General features: G+C 39.4%; 1 protein-coding gene across 1 annotated transcript in view; it reads left to right on the forward strand.

Annotated features, from left to right (window-relative positions):
* Positions 1 to 3,487: 3,487 nt before the first annotated feature.
* Positions 3,488 to 27,413, forward strand: part of LOC146148004 (hemicentin-1-like) — a 72,479-nt gene continuing 48,553 nt past the window's right edge. The window contains exons 1-36 of the mRNA XM_083386408.1: positions 3,488 to 3,550; positions 5,129 to 5,701; positions 6,164 to 6,275; positions 6,781 to 6,898; positions 7,310 to 7,432; positions 7,964 to 8,105; positions 8,847 to 8,963; positions 9,563 to 9,700; positions 10,212 to 10,309; positions 10,829 to 10,994; positions 11,393 to 11,549; positions 12,004 to 12,125; positions 12,388 to 12,529; positions 12,864 to 12,991; positions 13,145 to 13,295; positions 13,684 to 13,808; positions 14,643 to 14,797; positions 15,210 to 15,372; positions 15,910 to 16,161; positions 16,667 to 16,818; positions 17,173 to 17,293; positions 17,874 to 18,149; positions 19,321 to 19,527; positions 20,092 to 20,198; positions 20,268 to 20,397; positions 21,158 to 21,407; positions 22,534 to 22,703; positions 23,205 to 23,350; positions 23,605 to 23,736; positions 23,864 to 24,005; positions 24,283 to 24,444; positions 24,818 to 24,890; positions 25,168 to 25,367; positions 25,817 to 26,008; positions 26,635 to 26,827; positions 27,111 to 27,280. Coding sequence (XP_083242534.1) covers positions 5,251 to 5,701; positions 6,164 to 6,275; positions 6,781 to 6,898; positions 7,310 to 7,432; positions 7,964 to 8,105; positions 8,847 to 8,963; positions 9,563 to 9,700; positions 10,212 to 10,309; positions 10,829 to 10,994; positions 11,393 to 11,549; positions 12,004 to 12,125; positions 12,388 to 12,529; positions 12,864 to 12,991; positions 13,145 to 13,295; positions 13,684 to 13,808; positions 14,643 to 14,797; positions 15,210 to 15,372; positions 15,910 to 16,161; positions 16,667 to 16,818; positions 17,173 to 17,293; positions 17,874 to 18,149; positions 19,321 to 19,527; positions 20,092 to 20,198; positions 20,268 to 20,397; positions 21,158 to 21,407; positions 22,534 to 22,703; positions 23,205 to 23,350; positions 23,605 to 23,736; positions 23,864 to 24,005; positions 24,283 to 24,444; positions 24,818 to 24,890; positions 25,168 to 25,367; positions 25,817 to 26,008; positions 26,635 to 26,827; positions 27,111 to 27,280 — 5,683 coding nt within the window. The 5' untranslated portion in view covers positions 3,488 to 3,550; positions 5,129 to 5,250. The remainder of the gene's footprint in view (positions 3,551 to 5,128; positions 5,702 to 6,163; positions 6,276 to 6,780; positions 6,899 to 7,309; positions 7,433 to 7,963; positions 8,106 to 8,846; positions 8,964 to 9,562; positions 9,701 to 10,211; positions 10,310 to 10,828; positions 10,995 to 11,392; positions 11,550 to 12,003; positions 12,126 to 12,387; positions 12,530 to 12,863; positions 12,992 to 13,144; positions 13,296 to 13,683; positions 13,809 to 14,642; positions 14,798 to 15,209; positions 15,373 to 15,909; positions 16,162 to 16,666; positions 16,819 to 17,172; positions 17,294 to 17,873; positions 18,150 to 19,320; positions 19,528 to 20,091; positions 20,199 to 20,267; positions 20,398 to 21,157; positions 21,408 to 22,533; positions 22,704 to 23,204; positions 23,351 to 23,604; positions 23,737 to 23,863; positions 24,006 to 24,282; positions 24,445 to 24,817; positions 24,891 to 25,167; positions 25,368 to 25,816; positions 26,009 to 26,634; positions 26,828 to 27,110; positions 27,281 to 27,413) is intronic.

Here is a 27,413-nt window from a genome sequence, read left to right on the forward strand (position 1 = left end):
CGCTTTCTCTAAAAACAACGACGACGAATGATTTATGGTTGTAATCGAGGACAACTTACTCGGCAATAACCAGCCGAGCTTGCCTTATTTATTGAGCGCCAGACCGGGTTGAACTCATCAGTTGCAAACGGGTCTGGTGACGAGAGGACGACAAGCAACTGCAACTTGGCAGCTTGGTGAACACAGCAAAGTCTAACAAGTGCCAGCAAGTAAGTAGTTGCGAGTATGTCAGCAACATTATATAAACTTTACCTCACAAGTAGCCTGTGTTTTACGGCAAATCATATATGTGTTTGCTAGACTTTCACGTGGTATTAGATTTACGGTTGAAGATCGCTCAACGGTTTTACATTAGATCAAAGTAACGAATGCGGGAAGTTGAGTTGCTACATTACAGTACGTCTCACGCAGCATTATGTAACTATTACGGCTTGATTTAAACTATAGTTAGTGGGAGTGATTCAGCCTGAAAGTACAACCACTAATTGTTGGGCGGCGGCTGTCTGATTGTCCAAACGCAATTTCTGATTTTCGTGATTCGAAGTTGTGTCTGGTCATCATATTGCTGATCGTCGAAATCTACAGCCATCAAGCGTAAAGTTTAATTATTGTAAATTAAAAAGTTGTAGCCGCGCGGTGACGCTATGGGACAACGAGGACGAAGCAAGCCAAACCACTGCAATACTTATTTACAGTGTTAAATTGAAGTTGAAAAAAAAAACAATATACTACATTTTGAGGCAAAACTGTACACTTGTTTTGGGGTCAAACGTCATGTCATTTGTCATAATAATTAAATATAGGCCATTCTTATGCCGCAATTAAAACAAGAATAATGAATTAAATGATAATTCAGTGCTTACATATAAAGGAATCGGTGCCAGACATCGTACCTTTTTAGAACAGCTTTAAGAGGCAAATTTAACCGCGTATTTTCGTAAAATCGATACAACTTTGCTTTTTATTTCAGTCATCATCGTTTCAAACGAATTTCTTGTTTTTTAGAATCCACAACGTCGCAGATTGTGCTTCCGGCAATCCATAGCAATTGGTCTGTCACAAAAAAAAAAAAGTTTTTTGTTGATTGTGTGATTGTATTTAATAAAAGTAATCACATATGTGTCAAAACGTGTATTGAGCAAATTAAAGTACGATTTTGACCTCTTTTAATTCAGTTGTTTTCACGTTGTCTGGCCAACTTACGACAATTGCTATAACATTGTACCTGAGTTAAAATTTAAAACGCTGCGTAAGACCTAAAAACTTTCGCGTAACGTTTTTTTTTGGAACTTGTACCGTGCGATACAAACTATTGCCATAACTGATATTCAAACCTAAAATTCCCCTGGTTAGTAAATAGCACTTTTGTAAGGAAACACTGTCCATTCTATACTCTCAATAGTAACCAACTATGCTGAATGATATTTTACCGAAAAGAACACTAAGAAACGTAATAATTAGCAGAAGCACTGTAACGGTTATAAGTAAGTTACAGAAAACTCTAGTTACAATGGTGAGACAGAGGTGAACGTTTTGCTTCGCGTATGACGGACCTGCCAAAAACGTCTAGCAAAGTCTACCAATAAGTTAACACTTCCCTATCTAAACTGTGCGTTTATTAGGCAACTATAAGTTATAAAGAAAACGTGCAAATAAAAATAATCAACAATGAATTTAGGAGATCATAGAATAGCATTTTTCAAGATGACTTTTGCCAATTGTTATGGTGAGAGGGCCATTGTTTCCAAGGTCCTACGACATTTTAAAAAGGGTCGAGTACACACAGTGCTAGTCGCTGTTACACACTGCTGTCTTTTGTGATTCCTTTTATCGTTTGCCATTGTAATTTGCATATGACCCTCGATAGTCCCACCGTTGTGTTCATAGTAAAAAGTCACCATGCACTGAAATTAATCATATAGGTTAGGTGGGCAAAACTTTAACTTTAGAAAGTGCCATGATTGGCGTGTTTGGTTTAACTGCTTCGTCTTTGTCGTTATTCGCTTCGCATAGTTTTATATGGGGTTGAATGATACCTCCTCACACGCGGGGACCACTCCTGACTTTATAGAAGTACTATATCCAACCTGGTCAAGAGAAACGACAAATGCAGAAAACGCGGGTAGCTCTTTTGTATTAATTATTCTAAATACAAAATAAAGTTATCCATAACAACTATAGTTTTTGAAAGGTTACTACTCAGGCTGGCGACAAACAATTAACTCAGTTTCTTTCGCTAGTATTAATTCCATAATTCCCACTTCCAAATTCGAATTTATCCTATGTCTCGCTCATACGAATCTGTGCAGCGACAGAAAATGTGCAGGATGTCATTTTTTAACAGGTTGTGATTCTAAATATAATACTTTTAATGCAAATATATTTAAAAAATGTCTATAAGAAGCAATTAGCAAAAGGACTTTTTATTGAATTGCAAAACATATACGAAAACGGATAGTTGCAATATGTTAATAAAACAATAAAACTCAAAGTTTAAAAACCAGAGTAAAATCAGGATCAGACATTTTTTTAAAAAAGGAATATATATTTCGCCTATATAGGCATCGTCAGTTCCTTAATTCGAATGAATTGAGACAGAGGTGAACGTTCTGCCAATAACGTCTAGCAATGTCTACCAATAAGTTAACACTTCCCTATCTAAACTGTGCGTTTATTAGGCAACTGTAAGTTATAAAGAAAACGTGCAAATAAAAATAAACAATATTAAATTTAGGAGATCATAGAATAGCATTTTTCAAGATGACTTTCGCCAATGAATTCATTCGAATTAAGGAACTGACGATGCCAATATAGGCGAAATATATATTCCTTTTTAAAAAAAATGTCTGATCCTGATTTTACTCTGGTTTTAAAACTTTGAGTTTTATTGTTTATATACGCGTCAGCGGAACAGTGATCGACAAGCAGAAACCTGCTGACAAAGGTTTTGGATTCCATAAAGATACGCCCCTCTATATCTTAATAAAAGATTTGTTTTCAAAGGCAGGCGGTTTCAATTTTAACTTCTGCTTTTGATATGGCGCAGCTGTATTTGTAACAGCACAACATCCCGTTTTTACTCTCGAATAAGGTATTTTTAACATAAAAGGTAAAAGCCTTTACTGCAGCGTATTTATGTTTTACTGCGTCATCCTACAAGTAACGTTGTTTGGAAAATATATTGGTGTTAATTTAAAAAATATGAACATGTAAATAAACTTAAGAAAAATGATTTTCATATCGGTCATTTCCATGCAATACAAAACCAGTATAAGCGCTAGTAAGCCTAAACAGCAGACTGAAAAGATTTGAAGAAAGAAAGTTTTCTGCCAGTTGGGTTTTCGTCAAATTTATGTCATGCGAGAAAGTAAATGAAAACTCTCTCCCTCTTGGCAGTCGCACTGCGGGAGTCCTTTCCGCAGTGACTGTCGTGTGTGTGCGGCGAGTCAGAAGACGCGCCGTGTGTGTGCGAAGTGCAGTCAGGGTCGGCTGCACAGGGATCAGACGAAGGAAGTCAGCTGGATTTTGAAGGCCCAATACGCTTCTTCAGGTGAGCTAAGAGACTTGGCGCGCAGATAAAAGCTTTCGAATTGCAGTTTTTGAACAGTATGGATAGGCTGTCACCCAATATGATAAAAGCAAATGCGCAGAAAGGAAAAGTGCAAAGGCAACCCTTGTGTTTCATGATCAAGCGCAAAATATTTGTCAATATATTTTAAAGTCGACTTTGTGATATAACATTTCGCAAAATGCTAGCTAACTGACGCTACAAGGACGGTTGACAGTTTATAAAACGATACGCTGCCTGACCAGTATTATTCAAGACGAAAAATAAAATAAGAAACGTATCACCGTGCCAAATGATATTTCTACAACAATGCCCGAGCATTAGAAACATAAAAAAGCGTGGTGCAACTAAAATTTATTGTATCTAGTTACCTTGGCACAGGGATTGGCTTGCAGGTAAATGCTTGAATGGGCAAAAAAGGAAAGGGCGTTTTGTACAAATTGTAATGCCCAGCGCCTTGTTTTCTGGCCAACAAGTTGAATTGCAATGGCTCGCGAAAAACATTGCCGTCTGACAAGATCTGAACCGTATCAGTTCGAATGTACTTCCGCTCGTCCTGCCCAATTGCGGCAATCCCGGTTGCAATCAGAAAGGAATATTCATTAGGCTTTCTCCGGCGTTCAAACAGATGACAGGTGATAGCCTGGCAAGTATTCGGTCCCTTTTGAGGTGGTATTTTCTTAATAAGGCCTAGAAGTGTTGGATCGGTTTGGGGTGGTGAGTCATCCCTACTGAGGACTTCGTAAACAGGCAGCAGAACCAGGCTGTCCTTCTGCTCAGCAGGATTATCGCAACGGGAGCCCTTCTCGAGTCAGGGTGTTGTTTGTTTGCGAGCCTACAACACTCAACCTTGCGCAAGCGCAAATGTGTTAGTTAAACAGGATACCTTTTCGTGACTTATTCGACTGCTCATTGCCAAACCAAAGAAGTTTTTCTGTTGTTTTCGAGTTCGTAGGAAAACGTGGGTAAACTTCTGCTCAGGTGTTCCCGTAGGTTTCCGGTAGTCTAAAGTGGATACTGGGCGGCAAAAATCACAGAGGTTTTCTAGCTGAGCTCTGTATTATATTCACTTGTTTTGGATGTTATGTAGTTTCGATTTCGAAAAGGTTTTAGTTGCATCTTGTTTGTCCAAAAACAGATCGTTTCTCCTATCTAATCACTGGACAGGGGACACTTCACACTGCGCTAATGCGTCAGCAGCGGAGTGGTCTTCCATGCTTCGTTGGCAGCACGCTAATTTTGTGAATCAGCAGAGTTTGCAATGTGCTGACAAGAATATATCCCGAGATGTGACAATAACTTGATACTTTTTTTTAGCAGCTATTCGTTTCTTAACCAAAAGGTTAAAAAATAGGCATGGTATTGATTGAAAAATTGCATCAAATCATTGTCTTATGTTTGCAGTTTGTGACTAGAACGTATTTTATCATACTATGAAGTTATATTTTGCAATGAATCATTTAAAGTTAGTACCAGAATTAAGAAAAGGGTGAACTACATAGATTAAACTAAATATTGCGTGGCAGGCATTTTCATGTTTTAAAATATGTATTCTTTCAGTACAAGGTGCTAGAAATGAAGATTGTTAGTCGACGGGCCTAGAGCGTACAGAAGTCTGAAATCTCAATCGGCACAGCTTTGGCGAACAACGGAAGTCGCCCACTAAAGAACGTTTAAACGAAATGCGACTGCATTTGACCCTGGTGGCCCTGGCCTTGGTGCTTCTTGCGCTGGCCTGTGTCGAGGCTCAAAGGACACGGACTAGAACGAGAACCAGGACGAGGCCTCAAAGGGTCAGGAGCAGAACCCAAAGCAGACCGCGAAGCAGGCCTTCGACCAGAGTCCAAGTGAAACCTCGCGTGCGGACTAGGACCAGGACCCGGACTAGGAAGCCAAAGCTACGGGACATTCGCGGCACGATCAGGGGAGACATCAAGGGGGACACTTACTCCGCCAATTTCGAAGACATCGTCCCGGGCGCCTCGTCCCTGGCCTTTGTGTTTGACGTCACCGGCTCCATGTGGGACGATTTGAAGCAGGTGATCGCCGGGGCAAAGCAAATCCTTAACACGACCCTCAGCAGACAGGAAAAGCCTCTACACAACTATGTGCTTATTCCCTTTCATGATCCATGTAAGTTTACCTCTTTCCAATTTATTTGAAATACGTTTTATTGATAAAGCAAACATTTAGTTTTTTGTTTCGGGTGCAGTATTTAAAGTTTAATTCAAGTAATTTGGCACAATTTGTTAAAAGAGGTTATTTTAAGTTTAGTTTACTACAAAAGTATATGTTTTTTAACCCCATGAAGCAACCTGAAACATTTTGTGTTGCAATTTAAGTACTACAATATAGCATAATGTGTTTAGCATAAGTGTTGGATGATAAGAACGCGGTTTGTCTAAGCAGGGAAATGTGCTTTGGGGTATATTCACTAAGTCCAAATACCTACTTGCGGTAATTTTGTTATTTTACACCACATTCTCTGTGTTGTAAACCCTCTTACACAAGACACTTGATTTACTTTCCTAACAGTCCGTGGAACGAATGCGGTTTACGTATACTGATGTGGTGCGTGTGTACTTTGCTTTTCAGTGGTTGGACCGACCACTGTGACCAGCGACCCGGAGCATTTCCAAAAGAGTTTAAAGAACCTGTACGTACAAGGAGGGGGAGACTGTCCCGAGATGAGCATTACCGCCATTAGGTGAGACCGCTTTGTTTAATTTGTAGCCGGACACTCGTTCACGCTTTCTAACCCACGAGAGTCTGGTGATTTTAAAGTCGACTGCTGACGTCAACCCTCCCTTGTCGTTATATCAACTCGTTGTTTTTCCTAATGTCGCTTGAAATCCCGATTGGTTGAAACGTCTGCCACTTTGAGCCTTTATAAACAAACTTGAATGGTAATTGAACTTTTGAGATCCTTTGCTGTGGTATCAACAACGTAGGTTTGAAGTGGGGTTTGATCAAGATAACACGTCGCACAGATCGGGTCAAGTAAGGGCGCTAGTAAATCCAGCCCAATTACGGTATTTGAACTCTACAAAAAAGATAATACTTGATATTAATTTTCATCAACCTAATAATAAAATTACTTTAAATTAGATTCTGGGTACCAAACTAATAAACAATTATATTAGACTAAATTAAATGATATTGGAAATTGAATTTTAAGTGTAGGTCTATAACCTGGTATTTCTTTTATTTAGGGAGGCCCTTCTTATTTCCCTCCCCGGTTCTTTTATTTACGTTTTTACGGACGCAAGATCTAAGGATTACTATCAACTCCCAGAGGTTCTGCAGATTATTCAACGAAAACAGAGCCAGGTATAACCGCAATGATGTCACACATTTTATCAATGATATAATTCTCACCAAGAAAGTAAATTTTAATTAAAGATAATTTTAAATCTGATAGGTGGCAACTGAAAACAACTTTAGAGTATAATGCTGCATACAGTTACGACGTAAACTTATTGCAGTTCATCCGGCCTTCCTGCGAAATTGACCTATAAATAGGTTTTAAGCTACGTTAATTCTCACATCCTGCTATGCGAAATATACTTCTCATGTTCAATAAATTTGTTACTCAGTTAGGATAAATGAACCTTTAAACTAAAAAAAGTTTAAACATATTCTAAGAAAAAGTAGCAACATAATATAAGTCCCAGTATTCCCACATTAATCATGTGAGAAACTTTAAACTGACTGTCAGTGTCCGTTTTTTTATTTTTATAGGTCGTATTTGTGCTGACCGGCAAATGCGAAAACGAGGACCACGATGGTTATCAAGCTTACGAGAAGATAGCAGCCACCAGCTCTGGTCAGGTCTTTCTTATTACAAAGGATGAAGTTTCGGAGGTAAGTAGTAGGCGCCTGTTGTTAGGCATCAATTGCCTCATTGAAAAAGTTGGAATTATTGCTTTTCGGTTTGCAAATTCGATACTAAACAATTTAAAAGCAGCATAGTTTCTTCTTTTGACCAAGTACTTTGGCGAATTTTAATGCTCATTGCTTATGGTTACCGTAAGTTATACTTGTTTAGGCGTTTCTTACCTAAAATGTAAATAATAAAAAAGTTTATACGCACATAGAAAAATTAACATAGAAACAATGTTTGTCAAACCGGTTTTCAAAGTCCACAATTTGTCTTTATACAGTGCCACTTAATTCCTCTGTTTAGAATTAGGCAAATACGGCCGTTTACAAAGATTGTTTTAAATAGGAACAAAATGATCGCAATGTTATATTCGCTACTATATAGGACAAAACATTATGCAACTGTGCAATCTTATAAACTGTTCTCGAATTGTGAGTCTGTGACACCAATGTACTTGACTATTGAACCATTTTCAGTGGCGAACCTAGCGCTTTAAACACCTTTGCCGACAGGTTGTCAAGTTTATCGAGGTTTCTGTGCAAGCGCACAAGGTCGTTCTGCACGCAGCGGACCATGACGAAGCGGGGACGCACCAGTGGCGCATTCCCTTTGACCCAGAACTTCAGGAAATCACTATATCTGTCAGCGGTCCGGGTAAGCTAAAGACTAGCGGCCAAGAGTGAGTGAACTTTATGTGGTGCAAGGGCCGAAAACTAGTTTTGATTAGCGACATACCAATGGCAATGCATCCATTGTATAGTAACTATAGTTTACGCAATGCGGTATAATCAACTAACATGTATCGCCTATTACGAAAATATGAATCTAACTGTTAAATTAGTAATATTTAAAGGAACTTACCAAGACTCTATTATAATTAAGTTCATTTAAGGCATAATGGGCACTGGCCAGGGCCTACAAGATTGTGGTGCACCCAAAAATCTGCAATTTGTAATTGAATAACTGCAAAAAATTAATCTATATATCAGCTATTTATATTATTTAAAAAAACATTTGTATATTAATAAATCTGCTTATTTCGCATTAAATCCGTTATCTTAAAAATGAACAAATATATAATGTGAATCCGACAAATTATTGTTTTATGTTTTCTGAAAAAATGGTATGTTGTAGTCTGCAATAAAACGTTGAACAGGGCGTGCGTTGTGCAGACCTTCAGTGCCTGCAGTGATGTCTTTGGTCCGACATATTTTTAATGTAAGTTTAAAAATTCGGGCTGTTGTTGATAACCTAAACGTAAGACCTGGCGTACTTCGAAAGTCAATACGAATTTACGGTGCATTGGCCAGAGTGACATCTTTTGTTGCATCAACATGTACCGATGGCTTATGGCAGTTCTTTGGCTTTGCATTTGACGATTTTATGTCTGCTAAGGTCGACGTCTGACGCTGATTGACCCGCACGGAAACCAGACCACAGAGCAGGAAGGTCTCGTCGAGCTTCTCAATCTGGACAAAGTTCTGATTGTCAACCTTAAAGAGCCGGAGCCAGGTGAGTTGGCAGATTTTCCACTTTATGCCATTATCGGAGCCTGTTGCCTTTACTTACTATCTTCAAATAAAAACAATAGATTACTTTACCCATTCCAGTCCCAAAAAAGTTAAATCATTTCCTGACAGTGGCACTGTTGATTGAAAAAAAGACGTGTCTTTAAGAAAAAATAAATACAATGATGATATTTATTTTTAAGTATCGCAATGTATTACAAGCTTAAGTACAAAACAAGTACAAATAATATATCTATTAACCTTTTCCAAGTGTATGTCAAATTAACTTACCGTGGCAACAATTTTATAATGAAATACTTAAATTACATCTTATCAGCTCCCCGTGATTACTCTGTGCTCCGCAACCTTTTATACTTGTTTTTACACAACCTATACCTGGATTGTGGCATTTCTACTGATTGTTAAAAATTACCCGTGACCAAAAAAGTTAAACTCATCTGGAAACCTGAGCACACCTGGCATGGTTTCGCGGCACACCGGTTGCGGAACACTGCTCTAATATGTCACTATGTGTTTTTTAATTCGCTAATAGAGTACATGACGATCAATAACTATATAGCGTTCGATTCTTATCTCTTGAAGGCATGTGGACGTTGATTGTGGACAGCACCGGTGAGCACACCCTTCGTGTCACCGGACTTAGCACTTTGGATTTCCAGGCGCGATTCTCCAGGAGACCTACTTTTAATTGGCTTGAGACCGAGTTTCAGCCTGTGGCAGGTAAGTTTCAAAAAACACTAACACGTTTACGGTTCGACATATTTTATTGCAATTCGATTACGGGATAATGGGTAATTAGTCATTCTTTCGATACGTTGAGAATTATATTTTTTATCAGTTCAAAACCGTACCTGCGATAGTCATGATGTCAACGACATGTAGTCTGTATTTTCGTTTGAAAAAGGACTTGCTAAAGTTTGCGAGATAACCTTTAAAGTTGTTAACGAAAATTTGTTCTAAAACACGCTGCGTTAGATAGTTTACCTTGGACAAATACCTTTTCTAATTGACTTGAACAAACATTAGATTATCGTAGGAAGAGTACTGATTCAATAGGCTGATAATATAAACTCGGAACCAGTGCTGGGTTTAGTTATAAAAGCTAGATTTTTGTTCTATATTAAACTAAAATGGAACTGTATTCTTTTTTTATTAGAACATGGCTCAATATTTAAACGTTCCCTTGTGTGTGAATTAGTTTGCGGCTAGTAACAGTTGTCTTTTATCCAAGGAATCAACTCTTATGTTTTGCTGAACGCTACTGGGCTGCCACCGCCAGGCACGTTTCGCACCATGGACTTGCTGAACATAGGTGGAAGACCAATTAAGGTAACCAGGTGTGCAACTTGACTTTAACAAATTGATTTTACGAAAAGGCTAGCTGTGTCCATTACTAAAGAATAATTGTCTTTGAAAGAAAACCTTGCTTAATCGCCCGATATTATTTGCTATTTTTGTCAAACTATTGCACAAGAACGGATTGTTTATTTGACATATATGTAAAATGGCCTAAGCAAAGCTAATACATATAGCTTGGTGCGTTGGTGGTATCCCTATTTTTCAGATAGTTATTGTAGCTGAATACGGGCGACTATTTTAAGGAGGCAAAAGATTCAGCTTTGCGCACGACAAAATGTCACTATTAAATTAAAAGTTGTTATACGTAACGATTTCGCAATCAACAATGATCCACACTTTCTACAACAGAGGCCTTTTTGTGACAGAGAAAGTTTTTTTCGGTCATACAGTTCGGCTTACTGCTTGAATAACACGAACATTGCGTCGACCATCGAATCAATGTGAACTAACCTTTGTTGCGATTATCACATTCTCTCCTCTCTTACGCAGCATATCGAACTGGCCTCACCCCGCGACGTCGAACAGCCCTACCTATACACAGTGGAACCGTTTATCCCACCGAACGAGCCCTTCTACATCTCTATTCGCGGATCGACCCATGACGGGTTTCCCTTTGTACGCGCAACCAAGAACGCAGTTATCAACGTGCTTGCTGGTAAGGCTACAGTGTGTAATGCTTCTCAGCTGTCACTGCCAAGCCGTTAATCGCAATTTAGACTTCTATTATATTAGCGAAACTAACGAATGGTGAAAAAACTGTTCGCCAACCAAGTCGATGTGTTCTTGAATTTAATTGTGATATGTGTAAAGAGGCAACATTTTTTTTAAGTTTAAAGGGTAATTCCTCAAATAATGGCAACACGAAACTACTAACATTTGTAAATTTTCGCTGACATTTCTATACATTTCCCAACCCGTATAACTATATATTGGATCTAATACACATTAGTGGCACAAATAGAACTAATAAAATAAGGTAGTTTACAAAAATGCATGGGTCGAAGTTAATGATTTTGTTCAAAAAGATCTGCGAACTGTAGTTGTTTTTTCCAGTCAAACCTGTGGTGAAAATGCCCAAAACTCATCCGGGCTACTTCGATTACCCGGCCGAAATTCCATGTCACGTGACCAGCCTTCTTCCTTATCACGTGACTTGGAGCAGGGAGGTGTCAGGAGTCTGGAGGGAACTCGGAGATCCCATTCATTATCTGTGAGTTTGCAAAACCGAATTTTTTTCCCATGCAAGCTGTTTGGCCTTATAGAATAAAAAAACGATTTAGCGTGCGATGCCAGTAGTTTGGATAATTAAGTGTAGAACCTAACGCAAAACATTAGTTTGATTGGACATTAAATTAGCTGAGTTTAATAGTTGCAACATGTTGTGTGTCTTGCCCCTCCTTATATTCATTGCTTGAGTGTCCCACAATATCGAGTTTAGTAACAAGTGGATATCGTGTGGCGGCTTTTACGAGCTTCAAACAAAAAGGAAATTAAGTTGGAATATAAAAAAATTAGTATCATCTCTCCTTTTAACTTCTTGAAAATAACATGGCGTTTTTTTTTCAGTTTAAATGGCCAGACAATTAGAGACTGGTTTGTACCACAGTTCAAGTTAAACCGCATGCCTAATGTTTTCATCATAAATGATTGTTTCTTGTGTGCAGTGACACTGCGACCAACTTTTATCGAATTCCTGAAGTCACCGAGTCAGCCGAGGGCAACTACCGATGTTTTGCAAACAATTCCAAGGGCTACAACCACGGAACAACGTTCCTGGATGTTGAAGGTAATGTGTTTTTTAAGATAATTTGGATTGCATTTTACCTACAAATTACGAGCACTAACTTTTCCAGTGATTCCTCCTTTAGGCGAAGCTATGTATAATTAAATGTCTAGCATTTCGGTTTTATACTCTTTGAAAAGTTGGTGTACTGTACTATATGATCGTTGCGACAAATCGCTTGTGTTTTGTGCGGCAGGACAAAGTATATAGGTCAGTTAGTTTTAACTTGGATCCAAAAAATCCAATTATGTTATTATTACAACAGAGCGCCCTCCAGTGATCACGGTTTCGGGTAACGTGACGGTGATTCCAGGCGGAAACGCGGTTCTCACGTGTCACGTGACGAGCAACGTCAGATTCACGATCACGTGGTCGAGAGTGGACGGAGCACCTCTACATTCAAGAAGGTGTGGTTTTGTCGACTTTGTTTTTAATTTTACACGATTTGTACTGCTCAAATGACGTTATTCCAATCTATTTACACTTTAATATTAGAATTGATTTGACAAAAATTGGAACGTCAATCAAAGCCGACTGCTTCATATTCGATCATAAAGAAAAAAAAACTTTTAAAATAGGAAGAAGAATGGTTTCATACACTTTCAAAATAATCAGATGTAGTTTATGTAACGGGTAAACGGCCAACAAAACAAATTCACTAGAGCCACAGCAAGTTTCAAACGGAATTTTATATATTAATATTTAGTTTTTTGCTAAACAACCGCTTTAAATCAAACTTAGAGTCTACAAGCTGCGAAACGGTTCACTTCTCATCCGCAACGCTGCACAACATGACGAGGGGATGTATCAATGTAACGCCGTCAATATCGGAGGAGAAACCAGTAACATCATTGGACTCATCGTGGAACGTAAGAAGCCTAAACAAACCTTTGGATATAGCATCCGCAAATAATAGAATCGGAATAAATAAAACACAATAAATTTCTAACAATAATGTCCTGAAACCGTGTTGAACAAAATTTCGCTAAGAATATCAAGAATCTATGTAAATGTCTATGCAGGGCCACCTGTGGTAAGCATCTCGCCCTCAGATCGAACCACTTTTAGCCAAGGCGGAACGATTCGCATCGAATGCTCTGCAACCGGTCTCCCAGAGCCCACTTTAGAGTGGCTCAAGGGAACAACCCACTTGAGGGATATCGGAAAAGTCAGGTATTTCCATGTATTTCCATACGACGAAATGTTTTAAATTAAACAAGTCAAAGTAAATGTGAAATGTATTGATCATTGTCAAAGTTTAACATTTGATTTCGTAAGGAGAAAGCTGTAATTATCCCTGTTTTGACAAGCTTTTAAAATAAGTAATAGGCGAGGAAGCACTGCAGGTGTAATTTATTCAAGAAATCATTTAGCCAAAATACTAAAAATAAATTAATTTTTCGACTGGTCTGACCGGCTGTGGGTTGTAGTTTGCCTAGGTATGACCTTGTTGCTACTTCATTTTATATCACGGATCCCGTTGGTGAATGTACTCGAGCCATCTTTAGCGCATTGTTATTACTGTGCTCGCAAATTCCCATGTTGGTCAATTTTTTTCCAGGATTGGTCGAGACGGGAGTTACCTCGAGGTGGTGAACGCAAACATTGACGACGAAGGCGTTTACGCCTGTCAGGCTAAGAACAGAGCTGGAACCGACCAAGCATCGGTCAAGTGGGCATTTACGGGTAAACATTCTCGATTTTACCATCGTCAATAAAACTCATACTTTGCAAAGTTAAGTTAAGTTCATTTTTATCGTGTTTTGTGCAGTATCGTTACCAGGCTCTCATTAGGAAACAAGAGTATTAAAACTCACGTTTATCAAAACTTCTGGAATATTGCTTCTAGCTGTAACTTTTTAAATATTTTATTTTAAACGGGCACGTGGAACGCCTCCTATAAATTATTTTTTTTGCTGTGCAGTTGAGTCTACCAACGACCACTGCATTGCATGCAGGGGTATCCAGGATTTTAGTTTGAGGGAGGCACGAAAGTTTTCAAACATGACGTCATAAAGTTACGTTATGGCGTGACGTCACACAATAGCTAATCCTAAAAACATAATTTGTTATCGAACGAACTTATGTGCAAATGTTTAAGATTGCAAATGAATTTAAGTCCAATTGCGCGAAGCGCGAAAACAATTGCGTTAATTTGTTTAAATTACTTATTTTAAATTAAAAAGTAGAGGGGACGCACTGGACACTTAAAAAATTTTGCATAATTTTAAATACACTGGCATTTATGAAATATTTGCCAGAAGTTGCACGTTGAAGAGATTATGAATTTACACGAGCGCAACAAGTCATGATGTGCTTTGGCCTGAAAATAATATATTAAAACGGTAAAAAAACTTACTAGAAGTCAATTTAGTTTCCGCGAAGCGCAAAACAACCTTCACTTTAATCTAGTAAATTTTCCGGAAGACAAGCATGACAATATGCTCAAAACTGAAATAAATTGAGCCAGTCTTTAAATTTAGCGGTTATGTCAACTTGCATTTTTTGTTCACCCCACAGAGCAACCGATCGTAACGGTCGTCGAATCAGAGCTGCTGGTACTGGAAGGCACAAGTGTAACGCTGCAATGCAATGCCGCTGGTGTTCCGAAGCCTACGGTGAGGTGGACAAAGTCGGGTCGCTCCATCGTTACCGGACCATCTTACGAAGTCCAGGTTAGTAGCTTGCTCGTCGTTTTTTCACAGTTTTATCGGCGTTAGTTGATATTCTTGTCGTTGCGTTATTTCCGGAAAATCAAGGATTAAATATCCAACACAACTTTCATTTGAAACAGAATACTACAGTAACGCCAACGGTGGTAGCACCAGTTCTGACAAAAAACCTAATCAATCGAATAATTTGTTTTTAAACTATTAAATAAAACCTTGTTTTAGTTCTCGCCTAAATTAATGGCCAAAACGTTCGTTTAAGATACGCTTTATTTTAACAACTCGAATTGTTTTTGACATTCTTTAATATAAGTAATTACTAATTAAGTTGTATGAGAAACAACTATTCGTCGGGTAAGGGTGTTGAAGCTTTTTTCAAAATCGGCTTTTTAAGTACCGATAACTTTGTACATTTCAGAGCAACGGCCACCTTACCATACACCAAGCTGCTCGATCCGATTCGGACATATTCACTTGCACAGCTAGCAATTCGGCCGGATCCGACAGCGGTGAAATTATCCTGGAAGTCGGATGGCTTCCTGTCATCATTCAACCACCCTTGGATATCGGGATCGACATAGGTACATGGCACGTTTAATTTGACCACAGTTATGAGATATTGGTTAACTGTTGCTGCGCTACATGAACTTAGTCGTTTAGGGGACTATCTTGTAAGATTTGTTTGTTAAAACGGATAACATTTATTAAACAAATGAAGAAAATGTATATCAAGAAAAACAAACAATCCATTATGTTTATTATTCACCCGCCTTTTCTTCTCGTTTGAGGAAGAAGTTACAATTTTATTTTCTGCGCCGTTTTATTTACAAGTGTTGACTCTCGACTCGTCTATGTTGCACGGATAAAGTGCACTTATTCGTCGATTTCTCGTCTAACTGTGGCATGAAATATGTTTATTCGCATTCCGACTAATCACTTTATATTGTTTCGATATATCGCGAGTAAAAATCTAACGCTGTAGGTCAGTCAGGTACATGTATCCGTGGTTTAAAACCCTTGCTTTAGGTACTTGGACGTTCGCTTACCACTACACGCATGAGTCATACCGAAGTCCAACGACAGGTTATTCCTACTAATAATACAACTCCGTACCATAGGCTTCAACGCAACATTGCTGTGCGTGGCGGACGGCTACCCCGAGCCGGCGATCACGTGGTTTGTCGGGGCGACGCGCAACCATGCGGAACACACGGTGGCCGAGGTGAATTCCCGGGCCAGGCAGTCGGAAGAGACAAATGGCCTGACCATCAGCGACCTGACCTTGGACGACGAAGGCGCCTACACTTGCACGGCTACCAACTTCTTCGGCAGTACCGTCGCCACTGCCCAGCTTAGCATTACCGGGACAGGTTGGCTAGGTTAAACTTATGTATGGGGTGCTTAAGAAAATTTTTACGCCTGGGTTGCTTTAAAACGTCTGGGTTTGCTTTAAAAAAACTTTTTTCGAGTTTAAATCAGTCACAAGTTTGTCTTTAAGCTGTTTATCAGGACTGTATTTACTTGGTTTATGATATTTCATCTAGTGAAAATAATTTTCGACTGGGGTGTTTAAAATATTAACAACTAAAAGCATTAAGGTGTGTGGTAACAAACTTTATTTCCTTAATATTTACTGGCCAAACTAAAATGAAAATAATTTTCGACTGTGGTGTCTAAAGTATTACCAATTCAAAGCGTTAAGGAGTGTGGTAACAAACTTGATTTCCTTAATATTTACTGGCCAAACTAAAATAAAATAATTTTGGACTCGGGTTTCTAAAAATTTAACAACTAAAAGCATTAAGGATTGTGGTAAAAACTTGATTTCCTCAATATTTACTGGCCAAACTAAAATATAAATAATTTTCATTACAGCCCTGCCGCGAGTGGACGTCGGCGAGTCAAGTAAGCACGTCATCGTTGACGAATCCATCGTCCTTCCCTGTCGGATATTGTCGGGAAATCCCCCGCCCACCCGCCTGTGGTACAAGAACAGGGAACCGTTTACGCCCACAGGGAGAGTTTCGGTAGGTGTCGTTTTGAACAACAAAGCTTATAACAAGGAAAGAGCTAGCGGTTTTAAAGTATACAAGTAGTACACTTCAGGACTTAAACAGCGGCTTTTGCAATATAAATGATATTTCAAGACAGCTTCCGCTTACAAGAAAATTAACGTAGGCGTCGGCACCGGGTCATCCAATTTAATGATTGGTGATGCTCTACTTTAATAGCCCAAAGCCCCTCAGCGAATTTTATCTGATGGCCAATTCTGTTTGGTGGCATTCATGTCACTAGCTTTCCACGATTTTATGTCTCGATAGGTTTGAGTACCGTTCGTTTAACGATAAAAAAATCAGTTATAATTCACAAACAACTCTCAGATCAACGAGGCCGGCAGCATCGTTATATCCAGCGCAAGGCGTGATGACGCGGGCGCCTACGTATGTACCGCCACCAACGTCATCGGAAGCCACAGCCAGGACCTCGCGCTTCAAGTTTGGAGTAAGATTTATTTACATTTTATCAAGATGTGGATTAGCATTAACTTAAGATGCAACCAAAGCGTTGCTGTCATAACGTTTGCAGGATGTTTTCAATTGTTATGTTGACTTTAGGCAAATTAAAAAATATTAAAAAAGATTGAAACCTTCATTTAAACGCTATCAATTTTTACACTCCAGTGGTATGAAATTTATAAAATTACCTGGCTCGAATTGCATTATTGCCAAATCCACAGCCAAAATGATTCAAACGAGGTGTTTCAATTTAGCGGGAGAATCGCCATTATCACCCTTCACGAACGATATTTCGTTATCGTCGGCGGATGTGTACTCGAACTAGGCATGAAACATAAATTTATAAGAATAATATATATCTAGATATATATAAGCTTAAATATATCTAACTGCATCCAAATAGAATTGCGAGAAAAGGCGATAAAGTATGGCCAGTGTTCCCGGTGCTTGTAATTAATAAAAAAAATTTTTCACCTATGCGGGTGCTCTGTGCTGCCCCTTGTGGCTGGACTGTAAGTATTTCTTTGTTGTCCGTAACCTCGTTGCTTAAAATTGCTTCGTTTCAGTTCCTCCTCACATCGTCCGAGATAACGAACAGCTGAGCACGGTTGAGGAGCAATCGATTACGATTCCCTGTGTGACGGTCGGCAACCCGATCCCCGAGGTATCTTGGAAGAAAAGGGACGTTGGCATTTCCCTGGGTAACCAACTCGGCTACCGGGTCGCTTCTGATGGCAGCCTGACAGTGACCAGGCCCGACGCCGACGACAAGGGCGTCTACACCTGCACCGCCCGCAACGGCGCCGGGGTCGATCGCATCGACGTGCATCTGGACGTATACTGTGAGTATACTGCTGGGCTTAGGCGCCGTAGTTGCTGTCCATTTTTGTGTTTTGTTTTCCGAAACAGTAACTATTAGGACAAAGTTTCAGGACTCTCCATTTTACGTCCTGTCGGATGCCTGAGCACTACGCAAGACGTATATCAGTGTTGTAATATAGGACGCTACAAACGAACTTACGTATAAAACAATAAAAGGGAGTAATATAGCGGCCAGCGACTAAAATCGGGCGTAAACTTAGACGATCTATACAGGCGGTTGTCCCAGCTTTGCCCAATCTGACTGTCGAATACCATAAAGCCATCCCAAAACTATACAGGTCATTCGAAAAATATGTGATTGCTACAGTAACGAAAACTAAAAAGGTGTCAACAGCAAACGTGACTAGATAAGGTAAAAACAGGTGAAAGGTGAGGTGCAGAAGTGAAGGGGCAAGAAAAGTTACGTGACAACGCAATAGGGAAAATAAGGCGAAAACAACACACAACGAACAATAAAATATTTTGTGCAGCAGTAACTGTGTTAGTAAGTAAAACATTAGTTAACGGATTTGGGTCGTCGGCGCACTTCCTTGTAAATAACTGTTTTGTGTACACAATTGCCGAGTTTGCCATAACATATATTTCCCAAAATATATACATAAATTTGTGACACAATACACTGGTTTTCTTAGTAATTTTAATGGAAATACCTAAATATTTTTACTCGACAAAAGCGACATTTTGCTATCCACCTCGGCTATATCTATTGTTCCATGAGGTATTGCCGGGCCGTTTAGAAACCTCAAAATGTCGATTTTGTGGAATATCTGGATTTAGGATTTTTAATTAAATGATATATAATTTTTTTTTGAAAGGTAAGATAGAATTGAATAAAACACTTTTTAATCGCACTATATGTTTATTTTGTTTAATAGTCTTCAGATTAGAAAAAAACATATTTTGCATTTCATTCAAAGGTGGTCTTTGTGTTTAAATTAGATATAGAAGATTCGACAAATCTTTTCCGCGGCCTAATGTTGTGCAGATATTTATTGGCACTCATAGCGGGGTCTGACCCATATTCACTGACTTACAAATTACATCAAAGAAAACAGACGGCACTCTCATAACTTAGTTCGAAGAAAAGGCGAGTCTCCACAAAAAAAAATTCAAGGACTGTTTTTCATGCAGTGAAGCCACGAAGCTCCGGAAGCAGCGAGACGTACATCGTGACGGAAGGCGAGAGTATCACGATGCAGTGCAAGATCTCCCGGAGCGACCCGCCTCCTGCTTACTCCTGGATCAAGGATGACGCGGAGCTCAGCGGCAACGAACGCCACCTGGTGATCGAGGACAACGGCGATTTGACTATTTTCGCGTCGACGCTTAGCGATGCAGGTATTTTGTTGCCGTTGTGTTGAACGTTTTAGCTTTCTAGTGGCGCTTGAGGTTTTCCGCGACCAACTAGAGCGAAGCTGTGAAATTAGGTAGATTTCAATGTTTTTCCATCTTAATTTGGGACTCTTTACATAACTGCAAATGCTATTTTTTTGTTTTCTGCTTTCATATTATGTTTAAAATGCTCAAATCCGCAAAATCTAATTTTAAACCAAATAAAAAGTTAGCACCCCAGATTAAAAAATACCTCTACAAAAAACTGATAGCGTCCTGATTCTTGAAATTCAAGTCCCTTTTGCAATATTCAGACAATAAACCTTTACGACTAGGACTAATCAAAATTACTCCACAATAGATTTTTAAATTGGCTACTCAAAAAAAATTTTTAAATACTTTTACGTGCTGTAAGATTTTGCTATACCGGGACTATCGACCAATTAAACTTTGCAAGTTATTATACACAAACATATTTTCAATGTGCCATTAAACTATACAATGTTATCGTTGATAAGTTTTACTGACATGCAAACTATGCCGCAACTTCACTTCTTTGCTCGCATTAAGGCCAATACACCTGTGTGGCGACCAACATAGCCGGAAGTGCCCAACGCAACATGTACCTTGATGTGCAAGTGCCTCCCACAATCAGAAGAGGACCATCACAAATTAAGGTGGGAAAGTTTGTGCAGATTAAAGGCAACACTAGGGATTTTAAACACTATTTCACCATTTACACGTAGGTGCTGGTAAACGAGACCGCCAGCATCCATTGTCACTCCGCCGGTCTTCCCGTTCCGACGGTTACGTGGTACAGAGGCGAAAGCGTAGTTGACAACGAATACCACCCGAGGTTTCTTGTGGTGACTTCATGTGAGTTGTTTAAATGGTTTAAAGACTAACCCGCCTTTTTCTGCTGGGCTGCATGATTGTTAATTTCACATTGAAACGAGTTCCTGCTAAAACACGTAGAACTATTTTAGGTGGCCTTGACGGCTCGCCTATATGAACATGGTGTGGTGGTTTATTAACAGTCGAAAAAACAGACAAATTTCTCTCTAATGTTCGTTAAGTGTGAGACATATAAACAAACAGCACTTGTTAAAAAACGATGGCGATGTATTGTCGTACTTAACAATTTCTGTTTCTCCATGTTAAGATTTAATTTGATTTATTGTTACGTGACCTAAGAAAACATTCCAGCCCTATAGTTTTGTTGCGCAAAACAATATTAATTTAAGGATTCTGCTAATCCAGTAATTGTCAACCTTTTTTGGCCTACGGCACCCCTCAAAAATAAAAAAATAAATTTTTTGAAGTATTTTACTGAAATTTCAGTATAAATGGAACTGGAACAACACAATCAACCTAAAACATGTAGGAAAATGTCATTTGATATAATGGTCCCTAATCGCACACAAATAGTTGTAGGCCTATCAGAAAGCTTACCAATTGAGCAAAATTCAGATTCCTAAAAAATCACAAATACCTACCGGCACCCTTGAGGCTTCATCATTAGAAGTGGCACATCATCGTGAGAATCACTGTCCTAACCGCTACCAGCGCTCGCTGGTTCGCTGCAATCCAACGGAACCTCCCAAACGTTATTTTAAAATGGAGACAATGCTTTTAGCCGGTTCGAGCGAGCTGCAGATCCACGAGGCCCAGCTGGGCGACGACGACGAGTACATTTGTGTGGCGCGCAACCCGGCCGGCAACGACCGCTCGTCGGTAACTGTCGATGTGCAGAGGCTTCCCTTTATCAATGAAAACCTGGACTGTGTCGTCAACCAGCTGAGCGGTCTGTGCGAGATCAACCCGCTCGAGTTGGGCAGCCTCTCGCTTCCTTGCAACGCAACCGGCGACCCGAAGCCCACCATAAGGTATAGTTGTCGATGTAAAAGTAAGTGTTGTAAACAAGTCATATTGGAATGACAAGTCCGAGTCAAGAAAAATAACTTCTTAAGTCTTTTGCAAAAATAACAAGTCAAGTCCCAGTCCAAGTCCTCGGTTGCCTAAGTCAAGTCATATTCAAGTCATTATGAGAGCAAGCTAATTTCAAGTGTAATTGTCATAAAAGTAAACTTTTAAACTAATAAAATTGGTAAACTCGTCCGATTATAAGCAACACTTTAACTTAAAAATCACAAACGCAATATACAGCACAGCAATAAAAGTGTTTAATGTGCAAAACTTGAGATAAATTTTATTTGACAAAATGACTTAAGTCAAAGTCAAGTTATTTTGGTCAAAGGACTTTAGTCAAGGCAAGTAATTTGAAAACAGTGACTTAAGGGCACTTAAGTCAAGTCATTGACTTAAGTCATTACAGCACTGGTATGAGTTGTGTTTGTAAGAATTGCTCTTTTCTAAAAGTGAGTTAACAGACATTTTGGGATGAGTTATCCTTGGATGATGTCTTTTGCAAAAAAGCCCATTGTATACTACTCCAGGTCAATAAAAACATATTGAAATCATTATTGCCTGGCTAGAAAAACAAATCGGGATCCTGGTCATCCCGATTTGTACAAACTAAAAGTAAACTGTGTTAGTAGTAGATTTGGCTTTCTTTTTTGGAAGATAAGTCGTTGAACCAATTGGAACTCGAGTAAAACTGCACGCGACTTCTCGAAACCCGTGCGCTTGCGCAGTAGCAAGTTGATAACCATTAAGGACTCACCTTAATAATCTAAAAATGGAATAGCAATGGGCCGTCTTCCACTCTTGTATGTGAGAGGAAGAGTTCCATACAACCCAATAAGTGAAGCGCTATGTACCCACCTATATCTTGGTTGTGTGGATATGTGCAATACTATGGCGTTATAGCTGGAAACGTGACTCGACTTATGAAGATAATTTTGACGGAGTCGGCCTCGGGTTGTTTAAAATGGACTCCACAGCCCTGTTTTATCGTCATCGAAAAATATTTAACAAGCATTGCCGACCTATAATTTAGAAGATTCGTTATTCGCATTTGAGCGTTTTGTTGTAGTTCAACTGTTGTTCCAGGTGGTACTATGAAGGCGAGGAGGTGGACACCAGCGACCCGAATGTGGCGATATCCCGGGACGGAACGCTGACCTTACAGGTGGTCACCTCCGGCAACAACGGCGAGTACGTTTGCGAGGCGCAGAACGAGCGCGGCATCGTCAGGATCGTCAACCGGGTCAAAGTTCACGGTGAGCTTACGCTTGCATGAGCTGGTCTTTTCCGCGATAAAAGCCCAGTGTGGACTTGCTGGGCAATATTACTGCTGTTCGATTTAAAATGTATGCTTTAGTATCTTGATTGGAATTTGCTAACTGCTAAGACGCCCCATTGAATCTGACGAACTATGGGTTGTAAGGGATGTCTAATGCGTCCTAGTGTTTTTGATTCGCTCTTAATTTGAAAAGCATTCTTTCCCGAATGATCCAGCATAACAATTTTTTTAGTAAAGATTAGGGCGCCAAAATACAAGAACTGCTTTCAATACTGTCCTATCTCATTTGTCGTGCCCCTAGTTATTATTCTACTGTTAGAAAAACTAAAGATCCTTATAAAGTTTCAGCGAATAAATATTATTGGCTAATCAGGTTTATCGTACTTACACGCCAGGCTATCGCAAAGCACTCATGAGATCATTAGCGAGAAATCACAAAGTTAATTACCCCCATAAAATTCATATCAATGTCACACAGAACATCCTGAGATCGACGGGGAAGGAGGAGAAGGGGAGATCGAGATGATTTGGATCCGAGAGGGGGACGACGTCGATCTTCTGTGTCCGGCTAATGCTGTTCCACCGCCCACCATCAACTGGTTCGGTGGAGAACAGCTAAAACTCGTAAGATTGATCCTCTTTTATAACAAGGCGCTTTCTTCCTAAAGACAAAACCACCGTTGCTTAAATTACTCAAATAAATGTAGGCATATAGTATAACTTTTTATCCAACGCCCAGTTTAATTTTGTGTGGTTTAAGTATGGGTGAAATTTATTACCACCTAGTAAGATTTCTAACGTAATCTGAAGTAAATTATCAGGTCGTTTCCAGCAAAAAACATGTTTAAAACAATTTAGTTTCCTTTGTGTCCTACCAGTCGATTTTGCAAGATCACGGTCACATCGAGTTTCTGAACGGAGGTCGTGTTTTCCGCCTTACCAGCGCCCGCGTATCAGACACTGGTTTTTACAAATGTGTGGCTCACAACGTGGTCGGTGATACAACCAAGGTATGTTGTTATTAACTCAAACATAGTCACATTTCTTTGTATTTAGTGTCAGCTGAGTAACGCGTCCTATAAGGCAATGAGGCAATATTCTAACCTGCCATTGGTATTATTTTATTTGCTTTAACAGAGGATTCGACTTGACGTTTACACCGTACCTCGCATACGTGACAACCAAGGCGTGTCGAGTCACGTGGTAAACATCGACCATTCGGTGGCGCTGGAGTGCTTTGTTACCGGTATTCCCTTCCCCAGCATTCGTTGGTTTAAAGGTATAACATAAAATATAAATTTTATTTTAATAAACCTAACCAAGACCCTTGGCCCTTAAAAGGTTCCTAGTTAAACCGGAGTTCCTAGGAAAATGCTTCCATATAATTACTACTGGACCATATTTACCTCACAGTACAATAAGCACTGGTAGAGGCAGTTGCTATAAGTGTTTTATCAACAGTTTCACAGTCAGAAGTTCTTTTTGTTACGTTTGACCCCCTTTTACGATTTTATTCCTTTCGACTCATTTTGCACCTTTAAAAAACAATTTTTTAGGTTTGAATGAGTTGTCAGTTGACAACGAGCGACTGCAGATAGACGACAGAGGCCAAGTGCTTAGAATCAATTCGGCCCTGGTGACCGACACCGCCTCTTACAAGTGTATCGCGCACAATGTTGCTGGAGAAGACTCAAAGAATTTCGACCTCGACGTACACGGTAAGTATAAACTTTCCTCAAAACACTTTGATGTTCAGATTTTTTCTTTTGCAAAATTGTATTTGTCCGGTTGAAATGACTGTTTTCAAAGCGCCAAGTGTCCAATTTTAACCACGCTTTGACGTTTAACAATTTTTGTGTCTGTCTCGAGTCTAGAGCGACTGTTTTTTTTAGATAGAAAATTGGTCACAGTGCTTTTAAGATGGTCGTTTGAACAAACTTTATCTGCTTGATTTGAATGTACAGTTATAAATTAAAAAGTAATAATATTACCTATTCTATAAGCTTAACTATTCTATAAGTAATTTGCTGGTTTTTCCTGGTCCTGACTACATGATCATCTGATTGCTATTGATTGTGTTCTGTGCTTTAGTTCCACCCACCATCACTGGACAAGATCAAAACCACACAGTGACAGTAAATGACCGTCTTCTGCTAACCTGCTTGTAAGTATATGGCAAAAAAGTACTACCAGTTTTAAACAAACCGTTTTTCAAAAATAATAGCTAAAAGTTTTGTTTGAATGTATATCCTTGAAAAAGCTTAGTTTAAAACAAATTGCTCTGATTAGATTGGCTGTTTACTGAAAAGCCTCCACCATAAGTGTGCTGTTATCGTTGGTTTGCAAGACTTAAGAAGGGTAAAAAAAAGTTCAATCGCAGAATATAAACACGCCAATAGCACTCAATGGCCAAGTTGTTTAAGTCAAAGCCTGATTCGCAGCACGAATGGAATTCCCCTACCCAAGATCACTTGGACTAAGAACGGTCGCCCGGTAACGTCAGGGCCGGGATTGCGCGTTATGCAGGACGAGCAGGCGATCGAGTTCGACAGCGTGCGAGTTGCCGATGAGGGCGAGTACGTGTGCAGTGCGAGTAACGACGCGGGCGACGCGACGAAAACCCACCGAGTCAACGTGGAAGGTTAAAATTTAAAGTATTATGTTGATTTTGTAAAGCAACTTACTTTGATGCCAACAGTGCGACTTATTCGCGTTTTAACTTATAATACTAAACGAAATATGTTTTAGGATTGTTGGTAAATATGTCTCTATTCGATTTGTACAAATTATTATTATTTCAGATATTTTTTTGGGTCCTAAAACTATCTAAAAAACATTTCAAATTGTGATCTCTTGCGATTATAATTTTCGTTTAAAAAGTTGCAAAACTTGGTATGTTTGCCCACCCCTTTAAATCGAGTTGTTATCGTCCCAAGTTCCTAAAATACAACACGAAAAAAAATTGGCTGACATGTAACACAACTTAACAAGTTTATTGGAAAGCATTTTCATTGTTCAAACCCTTTCACCATTTATAAATCAAGCGGCTCGACATGTTAGGTAATTGCGTTTGTCCGATATTACTCGCAGTTCCTCCCTCCATTGATGGCGACGGCGAGACGTACAACGTGAGTGTGCCGCTGGGTGGCAGCATTGTGCTGACGTGTGACGCATCGGGGGATCCACCGCCGACGATCGTGTGGCTCAAGAACGAGACGCCGATTTTCTCGTGGGGCGAGAACCTCCGAATCAGCGACGACGGAACACAGCTCTCCATATCAGGTGAGCATAATTCTTTTAACTTGTTTTGAACATTTGCAATGCGTTAGCTTTTAACTGATTTAAATTTAATTGTTAAGAATAAGATCTTGAGATTGAAAGTTTTTGGTATACAGTCATTTTGAATTACTTACTAAAATAGAAAAATACTATTGTAGCCTATAGGTTTACACTTTTACTTGTTTTAACACTATTAAATGACCGGCGGTCAAGAACCGGATGGCGGTCAAGCCGGTTGGCTAAAACCGAATTTAGCTGCAGCATATTGTTACTGATACACAAAAGCATTTAGTGTAATGACCTTTTCCCCTTTTATTGATTTGTATTGTCAGAAATTTTTTGTCAGAAATGCACGTAGACTAAAGTGTCGTCAGCTTTATGATTAATGGCCCCAACAAACGAAGACCCGCCCTATAGACCCTAAAACGCTTATTAGGCCTTAAAATTTTATTAGGACATGTGGTCGATTCACAAGATTTCCTTTTACCGTAAAAGAATGTTATAAAAATATTAGTACCTAATTAAATATTGATGTTCTACTGACCACAAAAGGGACTTTTGTCTAAACAAAAAGACCCGTGCCTTTCTGGATCCGTAAAACGTTGTTTGTGATAAGTTATTATCGCCAGACGCTCGAGAGGCTGATAGGGGTCAGTACACGTGCGTGGCTTCGAACCGGGTCGGGGTACAAACCCAGCAGCACAACCTCGACGTGCTGGTACCGCCCGTCATCGCCAACCCCAGCGAGAATGTGATCGCGGTGGAGCACGACACCGTCACCCTACGATGCCGGGTCTACGCGCACCCCTTTCCGGAAATAAGGTACAACGGATTTTGTTTTAAGTCTATAGTGGTAAACGTTGAGTAGTCGACATGTTTTGTGAGTATTAGGGATGCCTTTTAATGATATTCAACCAGGGAACACGTGAAATGCTAATAAAGTATAAAAAAACCTATAAACCGCTTTTCGTATCGTTGTTTTTCTTTAAGGAGGTGTACAGTTTGACGAACATATGAATAATATGTTTATTAAACAACAAGTTCTTTGTATTGCTGTTTACATAAACAAAATATTAACCTTCGTTTAAAAACTCTTTCTTTGCAGATGGGAAGTGTATGGGAATCCAGTTACTCCCTCCGACCGCATCTCCTTCTCCGACGCCAAACAGAGCCTCGTCATCAGCGACGTCACTGTTGATAACGCAACAGAGTATACTTGCACGGCGACTAATATTGTTGGGCGCGCCAAGAAGCAAGTTACGCTTGTCGTTCATGGTAAAAAACATTAAATGATCATTTAAAGTAACTGTTAAATGTAAAAAAAATATTCATTTTTATTGACTAAAACATTTTGGAGATATAGAGCAGTGCTTTTCAATCGGTGTGCACGAAAAAATATATATATACA

Source organism: Ascidiella aspersa, chromosome 4 (genome assembly GCF_963924565.1).
Source record: "Ascidiella aspersa chromosome 4, kaAscAspe10.2, whole genome shotgun sequence".
NCBI lineage: Eukaryota > Metazoa > Chordata > Ascidiacea > Phlebobranchia > Ascidiidae > Ascidiella > Ascidiella aspersa.